This window comes from Lipotes vexillifer, unplaced genomic scaffold (genome assembly GCF_000442215.2).
Source record: "Lipotes vexillifer unplaced genomic scaffold, Lipotes_vexillifer_v1.1 scaffold182, whole genome shotgun sequence".
In the NCBI taxonomy this organism is placed as follows: Eukaryota; Metazoa; Chordata; class Mammalia; order Artiodactyla; family Lipotidae; genus Lipotes; species Lipotes vexillifer.
This window is the reverse complement of record NW_006798798.1, coordinates 5,509,138-5,521,761: the sequence shown is the minus strand read 5'-3', so window position 1 is coordinate 5,521,761 and position 12,624 is coordinate 5,509,138. Positions and strand designations below refer to the sequence as shown.

General features: G+C 55.6%; 2 protein-coding genes across 3 annotated transcripts in view; both read right to left on the bottom strand.

Moving 5' to 3' along the window:
* Positions 1-275: 275 nt before the first annotated feature.
* On the bottom strand, positions 276-1,593 carry HAMP (hepcidin antimicrobial peptide). The gene is made up of 3 exons (XM_007470983.1): positions 1,510-1,593; positions 459-518; positions 276-377 (listed from the first exon to the last, which is right to left on the bottom strand). Exons 1-3 carry the CDS (start codon positions 1,591-1,593, stop codon positions 276-278), a joined length of 246 nt encoding a protein of 81 aa, XP_007471045.1.
* A 2,414-nt stretch (positions 1,594-4,007) lies between these two features.
* USF2 (upstream transcription factor 2, c-fos interacting) overlaps positions 4,008-12,624 on the bottom strand; it is a 9,463-nt gene continuing 846 nt past the window's right edge. The window contains exons 4-10 of one of the 2 annotated variants that reach the window (XM_007470981.1): positions 12,496-12,624; positions 11,918-12,068; positions 11,706-11,793; positions 11,329-11,387; positions 5,036-5,130; positions 4,748-4,876; positions 4,562-4,651 (exon numbers count right to left, since the gene is read on the bottom strand). The exon at positions 12,496-12,624 is cut by the window's right edge and continues 99 nt beyond it. In XM_007470981.1, the coding sequence (XP_007471043.1) occupies positions 4,562-4,651; positions 4,748-4,876; positions 5,036-5,130; positions 11,329-11,387; positions 11,706-11,793; positions 11,918-12,068; positions 12,496-12,624 (741 nt within the window). Of the gene's footprint in view, positions 4,652-4,747; positions 4,877-5,035; positions 5,131-11,328; positions 11,388-11,705; positions 11,794-11,917; positions 12,069-12,495 lie in introns of both variants that reach the window. The other variant, XM_007470982.1, reaches the window with a different exon arrangement.

Below are 12,624 nucleotides of genomic sequence, written 5' to 3'. Positions count from 1 at the left end.
GGAAAGATGGGGAAGAACAGAAACCAAATATCCTTCAACAAGCTTCCTTGCAACCCCCAGTACACACCAACCCCGCACACCCCACAGAGCACTGGCCCTCCCAAGACAGGGGCCACAAGGAGCCTCTGGCACAGGCCTTTGGCAGGGAGAAGACAATGGACTCTGGTTTGGAAAATAAGAGCTAGAACCGGCCATTTTATTCCAAGACCGTTCACTGAGGGTTGGAGGGTAGCAGGAATAAATAAGGGACTGGGGGCAGGGCGGCAGGGGTTGCTCTATGTTCTGCAGCATAACCCACACGTTGCTTTATAACAGCAGCCGCAGCAGAACGTGCAGATGGGGAAGTGGGTGTCTCGTCTCAGCCTCTGGAGCACGGGCTGTGGGAAAGAAGGGCAGTGAGCGGGGCGTAGGCATGGGAAGGCGTGGGAGGCTCTGAAGGGAGTGCCAGGGGACCTCACCGTCAAGCCAGCTGCGGCTCTTGCTGTGTCCTGGGTCTGGAGGTCTGCAAGCTGTCTTGTCTGTGAAAGCAAAAGGGGAATTGAGGACGGCAGGGCCCCGGCAGAGCTCTCAGTCTCGCTCCCACTGACCAGCTCCTCCCCAGGGGTTGCCGTCCGCTGGTTCAGCTGGAATCCTAGGAGTGGCCTTACTTTGTGGCCTTTCTGCACCTTCCCACGGGTGGCTCTCCTGCCTACAAACATCCCAGATCTGTCTTCTCTCTCCACAGCTGCTCACTCTTCCGTAGCACTCTCCGTGGCCTGGATGCCAGTCCCTGCCTGTATCTTGTCCCTTACAACCCGTTCCCAATGTGTTATCCGTCAGATCTCGGCTTAAAAGCCTGCAGGGCTTCCCCTGTGCTTGGAGGAAGATCAGCGTTTGCACAGTTGCCCACAAGACGTGGCATGGCCACCCCTTGGTCTCATCTCCAAGCACCATCTCCTTCCCTTACCAAGCCCTCTGGTCCTCAGGTACACCATGCTTGCCCCACCTTGGTCTTGGCTGGCTGCCCCCTTCTCTTCCCCTCCCTGTCATAGGTCAAATAACATTTTCTCACAAAAGAGCCAGCCCTTGATGCCATCTAAAGAAGCCAACCCACATCATCACTCTCCCACCATCTTTTATGTTATTCACGAATAGCATTTACTAAACACAAGTGTTTACTTGTTTTAAGTTCACTGACTCATTTCCCTGACCAGGATGTAAGCTCCACGAGAATATTCTTCTCTCATCTACCTTGTTCACTGCTTGGTCACCACTGTCTAGAAGAGGAAAGAGGACTTAACACAGAGTAGGCCCTCAATAAACGACTGTGGAATTAGATCAGGGCCCCCCAGTCCCTGCCACTCACTACCCCATCTCTGCACTTCGAGCAGCTGCCTGTCCCCCTTTGCTTGCCCTGAGCTCTGGCCCGTGCTGGGGTCTCCTGCTGCCCTCCGCTGTCCCCTCCCAGGGGCCTGGCTCTCCGTTGCGATTCTGGCTGCCCTCCTGGGCCCAGACCCTATGGGCTCTCACCGGGGGCGGGAGAACGAAGCCACTGGTCAGGCTGACCAGGAGAAGCAGGAGGCAGGCGGCCCGGATCTGCGTGTTCAGTGCCATTGCGCCGTCCGTCTGGCTGTCCTTCTGTTACGTCTAGGACTTGCTCTGGTGTCTGGGAGCCCAGTTACAGTTGCTTTTATGGGGCCTCCTGGGGGAGGGGGGCGGGGATGCTAAGCCCCCTCCCCTTTGGCCCAACTCATTTCCAAGAAGGTGGTGGCGCCGAAAAGGCGGGAGAGATAAGCGGGAACAGTGACAGGGAACAGGGTTGTGTCACCCTCAGCCAGCAGAGGTGTGTCCAGGAGGTGGGACAGACGCGACCACAGACACACGCCTCTTGCCAGCCACCTGGGAAACACTTTCCCCAACATGACATCACCCTGTTGATTTCAGAAAAAATTCCACCTTTTGCCCCAGCAGCTGAACTGGTCGATGAGCAGGAGTGAAGCGCCCTCCTTCCCCACCCTTCCCCGGCCTCCTCATTCACATGCTGTCACTTGCCGGGGAGGGAACACCGTGACGGCCACGTGCAGGAGTCTGTGTCAACAGGGGCCCCCAGAACACGTATGGGGTCTTTTTGTGTGTGTGTGTAGACTTTTCAAGTCTTTATTGAATGTGTTACAATATTGCTTCTGTTTTGTTTTGGTTTTTTGGCCATGAGGCCTGTGGGATCTTAGTTCCCCGACCAGAGATGGAACCCGCACCCGCTACATTGGAAGGCAAAGTCTTAACCACTGGACCTCCAGGGAAGCACCACCTGTAGGGTTTTTCAAGTGTCAGAAACTTAAGATGTGGCCCTGGTATCTGGGAAATGTTCCTGCGAACTTTTGGCCAAAAAAGACAGTGGTGACAGTAATAGCTAACATCTGACTGCACCTTATGAGCCGGCAGGTGTATTGACTCGCTGTTGGGTTAACTCAGCCTGTGCCACCTATCCTCTGAGCAGCTCCTACCTGACCCATCCTGGGCTCTGCTCTGTATTCAGGGTGCTAGCTGCCTTCTCAGCCACTGACCCCAGGGGCCAGGCTTCCTAGATCCTGCTCCTGAGAGAGGAGCCCACCATGCCCACCTGAGACTTCCTTTCTTCACTTTTCAGGAGAGGAGCTGAAGACAAAGATGAGGGCACTGCCCAAGCTCGGTCAGCCAGAGGCAGTCGGGACTTCAGCCCGGGCAGCCTGACTGGGGCCTGTGCCCCTGACTGGGGCCTGTGACTGGGAGGCTTTCCTGCCTCCCAAAAAACACAGGAGGGCACGGTGGGTCTGCTGGACCTGGCTCATATGGCTCAATGAGCAGATTGTGCACGTCCCATCCCAACTCCAAAGTTATGGGCATCGTGTTGGCACCTTGAAACCCGCTGATGTGGGAGTACTTACACCACAGACGTTGGCAAACACTAACAACCCAGGTTTTCCTTCGGAGGGCCGGCTCCCCGCCCACCATGGGAAGGGGAGCTGAGCCGAGGCTACCTGACTGCGGCAACCTCATTGCTACCCATGACCTGAACCATCTTAGAGTGCACACGGCCCAGGAGAACAGCAAACCTTGACTCCAGAGATGGCCCCTTGGCCATTTTCCCTCTCCGACTCACTCTAGGGCCATCCAGTGTTAACCCTACGAGCCTGGGGATGGTGCCATCAAGGAATGAACTCTTCTGGCCCCAAACTGCTGCCAGGGCCACTCAAAGAGCACAAAAGTGGGGCCCCTGGGAAGTAATGCTGTTCCCTGCCATTTGCCTCCCCACTCACTCTATGTTAGGCCCCTCCGGCTGCACACCACCTCACTCTCAGACAGAGGAGGAAAGGAGACAGGGCTCTTGGAAGGAAGAAACCAGCTGGGGGCATCTGGGATGGGCGCAGCGTGGCGAGCTCAGTCAGGTGACCAGGCCTAGATGCTGGGAGTGGCTGGAGTTGCACGGGGGGACACAGCAGCATCCCCCAGCACTGCCAGGCACCACTGCATCTCAACTCAGGCCAGGTTTCATCATCAACCAGGGGCAGGGGTCACAGCACAGGCGCCAGAGTTGCAGTGCAAGGCGACAGGCTGACGGGCCAAGCCTGGCTTCCTGGCCAACTGCCCTCCCTGGGGGTGGGGGTGCTCAAGGCCAGGCCCCACCATTGGCTGATGCAGAGGGGAGGGCGTCAGCCCAGAAGAGCAGGGCCAGGAGCCAGTCCTGTTTAGGAACTGGTGACACGGAAGACCCCAGCCTCTCCTCCAAACACATGAGACATGTCCTTGACCCTGGCTCCCCCTGTCCCCCACACCACATATGCAACACCTGGGGCCTCCACGAGGCTATTCATTCCTTAATTCCTTTGTCCACACAACCAACGGACTGGGTACCAGGCGGTACTGGATGGCAGGGACCAGCACACAGCCACGAACACAAGAGGGAGGCCCTGCCCTCAGGAGCCCTGCACAGACCCCAGACTCCCTCCCCACACCTGAGATGGACAGATACACAGACAGACAAGGCGGGGCCACATGGGGCCAGTTTATTGCAGTTAAATACCTCTTTCTCTCTCTATTTTTTTTTGTCCATTTTTTTCCATAAAGAAAATTAGAACACACTCACACACCCAAAGAGGAGCAGGGTTCCAGAAACAAGAGGTGGGGTGGGACATGGCCTCCCTGCTTAGGTCCAGGCCCCAGGGCTGGCCCCCCAAAGGCTCCCCTCCTTCCCATAAGCACCCTGTCTCAGTACCTCTAGAGTCCAAGGAGGCAGTGGGGTATGGCAGGGGCTCTGTCCTCCTTCCTCTTGCCTCCAGGTGAGACCACTAGAAGTGCCAGGGCTGAGTAGGGGCCGGGAGAAGGGAGACAGACAGACAGACGGGCAGGGAGGATATTGTTTCCAAGTTGAGGAGAGCAGTGGGTGCTTATCCACAGAAATTCATTATTTCTCCCCGTTTTTTGTTAAAAATCTACTATAAAAAACGCAGCTGGGGGAGGGGCGTCTGTCCCTCTCTGTGCTAAGGGCTGGGGAAAGGGACGGCAGGGGCCCGGAGGCAGCCCGCGCCGCACGCGGCAGACAGCGTCACTGCCGGGCGCTCTCGCCCACCATCTCCAGGTTGTGCTGCTGCAGCTGGGCGCGGAGCACGGCGTTCTCGTTCTTCAGCTCCTCGATCTGCCAGACACGACGGGGCACAGGCAGCCGGGGCTGGCTCCCCGCGTCCTGGGGTTCCTGGGCGCGCCTCGCCACCCGCCCAGGCCTGCCGCTCACCTGCTGCCTCAGGAGCTCACTGTCCATCTGCAGCCGCTCGGCCTCCTTGAAGGCCTCCTGCATGCGCTGGTTGGTCTGGCGCAGCTCCCGGATGTAGTCGCAGGCCTTCGACAGGATCCCTCCTTTACTCTGGGGGGTGGGCATGAGCATCAGCACCGCCCGCTGGCCGCCGCCCGCCGCCGACCACCGGCTCGGCCCCGGGCGGCTCCCGCCTCTGGCAGCCAGGCAGACTCCCCGCAAGGGGTCGGGGACGGGCCACCACAGCACTGAGGGCCGGAGGGCACTCACCGCTCCTGTCTTGCTGTTATCTGCATTACAATCTGGAATGATTTTTGAAAGCTGGACGATCCAGTTGTTGATCTTGTCCCTCCGCCTCCGCTCCACTGCAGCAAGGACAGCAAGAACGAGGCTATGTTCGCAGCGCTCCCTCTGTGCCCGGGCGACTCACCTCCTAAGGCAGATGCCACGAGAGCCGAGGCCACCCAAGGGCACACCGCCAGCAAGTGCGGGGCTCCGATCTGAACCCAGGCAGCTGGCTCCAGCCCGCTCCACGTCGCTCCTCAAGAGGAACCCTCAAGTGCCACACGTACCTCAAGGCAGAATCGACAGCTGGGGCTGCAGGGTTCGCTTTACCTGCCCAGCGTGTTTTCAAAAATTTGATTCAACATTTAAAAATTAGGAAACTTCACCTAACAGTTGGCCTCTTTTGAAAACTGGAGCTGTGGCCACAGTGGGCACGTGTTCTTGGCAGGCAAGAACGGGCCAGAGCCCTTTACACAGGACCCGGGCACCCTTCTGCAGTCCCCACGGCCCCTGCATTTGATTCTCCATGGTGCTCAGGTCTCCCCACAGCTCTGGGCCCCATGATCCTATTTCTCTTTTCATCTTTAAAATCACGGTCTGACCACGTCTCACCTCCACTGGAAGTCCTTTTCCAGGGCTCCCGCAGCAAGTCTCAGCTTCCCCAGCTGGCACTGAGGCTCTCAGGGGCCTGGCCCATCAGGGCACTGGGTCACCCAGAAAGAAATGCTACGAACCCTCTCTTGAAGGCCAGGTTTGACAAACTACTGGCAGATTTCACTTGAAAAGTCCAGATTTGTGATTTATTTCATAAAACACCACAATCTCACTCTGTCTGCTGAGTTGCGGGGAAGCTGCCCCCTTCAGGCAGGACTCGTATGTGTCTTTGCCCTGTCTTCTCATCTGGCCTGTCACGACCTATGACGGCGGCCTGGGGTCTGCCTGCACGGCAGCCTGAGACCCCTGGTTTGGAGGTCACTGAACAAAGCTATCCCAGCCCTTCGTACTAGGCAACTGCTGGGGACACACAAGAAAGCCCAGCTGCCCCTGCGACTCTCACCCACATACTCTCATCGCCCTGCCAGGGCAGCCCATGGACAAATGCAGGTGGTGTCTACAGAGGAGCGGGGACTGTAGCTCGGACCTGGCAAGGAGGGCAAAGGGGTATTTTCTCAGGGTTGGGAGACTGGGGGAGGGGTCGGGTGAGCGTGAGAAAGATGGAGTGGGCCTGAAGCTTGCCCCTGACTCCTCCCCTCCGCTGAGGCCAGCCCCACCCCTCGACCCGGCTGCTCCCGCAAAGGATGGGCCTGGCCACTAACAGGCACATCCAACCGTCTTCTCCGGCACTTGCTTTTGCCCACTCGCTGCTGACCGAGCCCCCCACTTTGGCCTCGGTGACAACACCCTCTCACGTGGACTCGCTTCCTCCCTCACTATCCTCTCTTTCCGCCGAAACCTCCCCCTACCACGGTAAGACTGATGCCCAGTACTGAGCTTCGCCTGACCCTGGCCCTGGGGTCAGCGAGTGCACAGACCTGAACCCCATCACTACTGTGGTGAGTGAACCTTCCCAGCGAGGACGACCCTGTCTTACGGTCTTTGGGGACTCTGTGGTCCAAAACAGCAGGGGAGCTAAGGGTCTGCCCAGGTCTGGCAGCCCTGGCCACCACGTCCCTCAGCAGCGCGCTCCACTCTAGGGGTTCAGCTGAGGAGCTCTAGAGCAGATGGCTGCCCAGGTCCTTCCCCTACCCTCCCGCATCCCGACATTCCTGAGCCTGGGCTCCACGCTGCAGCTGCATCCCACACACACTCCTCACTTCAAGCCACCGGGGGCAGGGATGGGGGGCGGGGGACAGCAGTTCGCATTTGCTTCTTCAAAACTTACCGCCTGCCCTACTGTGTGCAGGGCACTCCGCGAGGCTGAAGTCCACGGTGGACTCAACCTCTGTCCTGCTGGCACTCACAGCACCAGCGTGACATGCACGTGAACAGGAGACACTGACGCCACAGGACTGTGTGTTATAACTGAAGACAGTATCAAGTGCCTGGGGAACACCAGGGTGGAACGATGCATTCTGCATGGAGTGAGGTGGGGTATATCTTCAGAGAAGGATTTAGAAAGGAAACATTTGGGCCGGTTTCTGAGAGGAAGGACATCAGGCCGACAGGCATCAAGAAACCCAGAAACGGTGATATGGAAACACCTTGGAGGGTGCAGGGGGTGGCGCAGGGTGGCAGGAATAGACTGTAGAAACAGGTTGAGAATCCCTGAATGCCCTGCTAGCAGGTCTGGACCTTGTCTTCTCTTCCCCTAGGGGTCTAGGCCCTTGAGTCTAGGGCCTTTCTTGGCAATGTGGTCAGGCCCGTGGCTTGGGAAGACCACTTCGGCACAACTGAAATGGAGGAAGACCAGTTAAAATCGAGGCCATGTCCGTTCCTCAGAAGGCTTACGTCACACCCATACAACATTTAAAACACAATTTAGAAGCAAAATCTGCCAGGACTAACAGGAGAAATGGGCAAATCCACAAATGTAAGATGTCAACACTCCTAAGCAATTGACAGGACAAGTAGATAAAAAAATGAGGATAGAAAACCTGAACACTGTCAATCAACCTGACGTAGCTACCACCGACGGAACACTCCACACACAGCAGCAGATACACCGTCTTTTCAAGCACACACAGAAACTTTCACCAAAATAGACCATATTTGGGGCCGTAAAAGTAAGTCTCAACGAATTTCAAATAACTGAAATTATATACATAGAGTATGTTCTCTGACCACAACAAAACTCACTTAAAAATCAGTAACAAAAAGATAGCCAGAAAATCCATAAGCATTTGTAGTTAAACAACACACTTCCAAATAACCCATGGGTCAAAGAAGAAATCATAAGGAAAATTAGAAATATCTTTAATTGAATGACAAGAAAGCACAACCTATCCAAATGGGATATAGCTAAAGCAGCATTGGACTGGAATTTGCAACTGTAAAGGCTTAAACTGAGAAAAAAGAAAGGCTTAAAATCATCTTGAGAGACTGGGGGAAAACCCCCAGCAAATTAAACCCATACTAAGCAGAAGAAATAAATTAGTAACAGTACGAGTGGAAACCGATGCAATAGAAAAAGCAACTCAAAAATCAGACTTCATATAAAGACCTGGATTTCTGGCTTCTCAGAGGTTCTGGCAGTAGTGGGCCCAAATTCTGACACGGCAGCGATGGCTGGCACCATGAAGCCACCCTTCAGGCAGGGCAGACACACAGACCCCAGTTCTCCACAGGGGTCACCACTCCCCCTTCTGCCACACTAAGTATCCTGACTCCCTCAGGCCCCTGAAGCGTCTGCGGCCCAGAGATGGGCCCCTGTGGTACCAAGAAATGTGGGAAAGAGGGAAAAAGGAGACAGAGCTGATTTGAGGTCCACTTCGGCACAGCGTCTCAGGGCTTGTGGACGTGAGGGAAGAGGGCAGAGTTGAAGTGGCCTGGCTCTCAAGTCCAGCCGCGGTAATTATGACAGGGGTGCCTTCTGCTGCTCTGGAAAAGGGAGGCTCTGGGAAGGAGGGACAGAAGGTTCTGTCTTGGACAAGTTGAGTGTGAGGTGTTTCAAGGACAACCAGAAATGGGAGATTTTGAACGGGCACTTCAAAATATGGGTGTGGAGATCCAGAGAGATGGAGCAGAAAGACAGCTTTGTGCAGAGCAGGGGGCGGGGGAAGCCCTGGGAGGACATCAGGGGGCAGTCTCTCCTTTTTGAAATCACATACTTTTCTGGATAAAGCTCGCAGACGCACTCCCGGGAGAAACAACAAACACCGACAACCGGGGATAGGGTCTCGGGGATACTGACCATCCCTGGGCCTGATGTTTCACTCTCCTGAGACCCCTAGAAGAAGGGGCTGGACCTCAAGAAACGCTAACAGCCAAAGCACTTTCCAAACCTCACCCATTGTGAAGAGTCACCTGGGGAACTTGTTGAAACACAGACTCCCAAGCTCCCCCTCCGACCTACCCATTCAGCACCTCGTGAGGACAGCCGTGACTGTGAAGCCCTGCCCTCAGGAGCAGGCTGGAAAAGAGAATCAGAGCAGGGAGAGCAGAAAGGAACATTCCCAAAAGGAGGGGAAAGGGCAGGGTCAGATGCTTGGAGCACAGACAGGAAAGGAAGCCAGTGGATTTGGCAATGAGGTCATCACGAGTGACCTTAAATGAGCCGTTTTGATAGAGAAATGAGCCAGACTGCCAAGGGTATGGGGAGGCCAGGCAGAGGGTGGGTCAAACACTCTGCAGGTTAGGAGAGAGTGGACAGGCCACAGCTGGAGGGCAAGGGCAAGGTCACAGCAAGACTGATTTTTACAGGATGAGGAGGAGTCAAGACTTTGGAGCTGGATTAATCCAGTGAGAGGCAGAGTGCGAGGAGGGTGGAGGGTGGCTGGCTGGTCTCCCGAGAATCGAGAATCGTTAGCCGTGGTCTTACCAGACGGCATACCACCCTGCTGGGGGCTCACGACTCAACGTGCTGCACCCTCATTACGAGCCTCTGGGGTAGTCAGTCATGTTAACGCATTCTTAAGAAGACTAAACAGGCGCAGAGGTTAAGAACCAGCCCAAGGTCATACAATCAGTACGCAGTAGAGCCAGGACTGCCCAGGTAGCCAACTGGAGACCCCTGAAACCCATCACACCCAAAACCAAGCTCACACTCACCCCTTCCCTTTAAATGAACCTGACCCCGTCATGAAAGCCTGATTCACGAAATCCTGATTCTGCAGCCTTGTGCTCTTCCGCCCCACAGCTCGGGCCCCCACAAGCCCCGTTCAGGCCCCGCCCTGTCTGAGGCCCACAGCTGCAGTCAACTCTTGTTTCCCTAAGCTCTGGTGCCCCATCACCCTCACCATCCAGCCTCCACACACAATCCCTCTGCTTACTTCCCCTCGAAGCAGAATAAAAATCTAGGAATGGGGACCCCGGGAGGGCCTCTGACGAGGCCCCACGTGACCCGGCCCTGGCCAGGCTACCCGCGACCCCACCAACTTCCTCTTATCTTTCCTGAAACCTGCTCTTCTTCAGACACACCAAGTCTGCTCCAGCCCAGGCCTGGGGGTTTGCTCTTGCTTGTCCCTCACTGCCTGGGACTCTTCCCATTCAGGGCCCTGCCCAACCGTCACTTCTAGAGAGGCCTACAGAGCACACTGCCGCCATAACCCTCCATCTCCTTACCCGGGCTCATCTTCCTTCACGTGACACATGACTTACGCTCCCTGACGTCTTATTGTAGCTTTCTGTAGTTTCTGTCTCTCCCACCAGAATGAACACCCTGTGAGAGCCAAGGTGTCTGTTCCATTATCTGCTGCTGTATCTGAGGCCTAGAACAGGGGCTGGCACACAGCATGTATGTGCTGAATGAATGCCTGAACCCACTGAGCAGCTTAGATCACAGCCGCGTAAGCCCACCCCCCAATCAAACACCTTTAGGACTCTCAGGTCCTCGCCCTGACGTTCAAGGCCTTCCTTGACCCTCCCGGCTCTCTCCTCCCGAGCGCTCCACACAGAACCCCTCTGCTTTAACCAAACCAGCACCCACGAGGCAACCTCACTCTACGCTGCCTTCCTGTGCTTCCCTCTGCTGGACAGGCACTCCCAAAGGCCACTTCCCTGGGGGAAACGTCACCTGATCCCCCAGTCAGTGTTCAGTCAAACAGCCTGAACTACTCTGAGCTTCCTGGACACTCCAAACTAGGCCCCAGACCTGGCACGGGGCATGTACTGCCCAGCCTAGTATCCACCTCCAGGAAATATCTGCTGAATGATGGCTATTTGGGTGGAAGTGTCCCCTGGACATGCTCTGGCCTCAGCCAGAGACATGGACTTCTTGCAGTCTCATCTTCAGATGTGCTCTCTCTCAGACCAGAGCTACTCCTGGAAGCTAGGCTGGCAGAGGCGTGGGGGGCTTGAGCAAAACAGCTGCTTCGTGGGAAGGCAGGTCCAGGTGAGCCAGACCAACCCAACTTTCCAAGAGGAGCAGGAAATCCATACGTGAACGTGAAACTTGCCATTTAAAACATTAGTAATTAATTCAAAGTCACTAGCCAGGATGTTAAACACACTGCAGCTCACACCTCCTGCCTATTTGCTCGCGACAGCGAACCTCCACACTTCTGCTTTTCCAGCATTCGACAAGCACCTCTCACGCACTTGTCGCATGCCTGCTGATCTGTGACTCCAAGCACCGGGCCAGGCTGTGCCCATGAGGCCCAGCAGCTCCACCCTGACCTTACCTTCATTATGTTGAGCTCTCCTTCTCTCATCCCGTGGTGTCCTGGTTCCGTCGATTTTCCTAGAAAAGAAAAAATAGGCGCATGTTACCTCCAGCCTATTGGTCCAAATGTTTATTAAGGAGTCAGACTTAAAAATGATCTCTGCAACACATGTCCATATGCAAAGAGAAAAAGAGAAAAAGAGAGAGAGAGAAGAGAGAATATGGCATTTTCTTTACTTAAACTAAAGAAACAAAAACCGACCAAAAAATACACCAACTGCCTGCCATGTACTCAACTGCCTGGCTCCGATTTCAAAAACACATTCCCTTCCTTGGGCCCCCACACCAGGCCCTCCCAGTGTCCCCTACTCCTGGGACGAGGTCTCCTGCACATACGGGGAGTAGGGGTGTGTCCGGGGTGCAATTGTCCTCTGCGTTCCTGTCTGAAGCACGTCCTGCGGCGTCATCATGACATAGAACTGGCCTGCAGGGAAAGCAGGGATTAGTGCTAAAACTGGGGACAGAGTCAAAAGTGGCTGGGGGAGCTTCCCTCCCTGCTAGGCCTGTTGCCTCCCCTGCCTTCCGCCCTGGCCCCTTCCTTCCTTTACCTCCAGCCTGCAAGCTCTGGTCTGTGGTCTGTACGGACACAGCCGTGGTATCTCCCACACTGGACGCTGGGAAATAGGCAAATCGTGCCTCCCCACTGACAGCCTCAGCTGCCGGGCTGCCACCATTGCTGAAGGGATTTTGGATTACAGCCTAGGGAGTAGGAGGACAGAGGCCACCCTTAGCCATCTTTGTTCCCCAATCCATCCCCTAGTTGCCATATTTGATGTTTACTGCATTCTTTAGGGGGAGTGGGGAACCCCTCTGTGTGTGCCACTCTACCCGGTGTCTCACAGCCCTGGAACTAGACAGATACTCAACAATCACTTAGTGAACTGACCCACTTTTAACCCTTAAGAGACTTTCCTGTTACCGTGATCCCCCTTTCACAAAAAAAAAAAAAAAAAAAAAAAAAAAAACATGTTCCAAAGATCTTGCCCCAGGTTTCACTGTGCAGAACAGAGATTGTACCTGAGAGCCTGAAGGCAGCATCTTGGTCCCACGTGCCCCACCCTCTGGGGCTCCCCCAAGAACAGTCAGTGTCCCTTCTCCATCCCCCCAGGGGTTGCTGGGCACCTACCAGTGGGAAGGGCGCTGCGGGACCTGGGGGCACAGAGGCAGCAGCGGGGCCGGGGCGCTGGGTGGCCCCATCCACACCCACCTGGGTCACAGCCTGCTGGCCCCCCGCGAAGGCAGCCGTAGACACGAC

Coding starts and splice junctions, on each gene's coding strand:
- HAMP (XM_007470983.1), bottom strand. CDS start 1,593: ATGGCACTGAACACGCAGATCCGGGCCGCCTGCCTCCTGCTTCTCCTG. Junction 519..1,509: donor GCTTCGTTCTCCCGCCCCCG/GTGAGAGCCCAT, acceptor TTGCTTTCACAG/ACAAGACAGCTTGCAGACCT. Junction 378..458: donor GAGCCGCAGCTGGCTTGACG/GTGAGGTCCCCT, acceptor TCTTTCCCACAG/CCCGTGCTCCAGAGGCTGAG.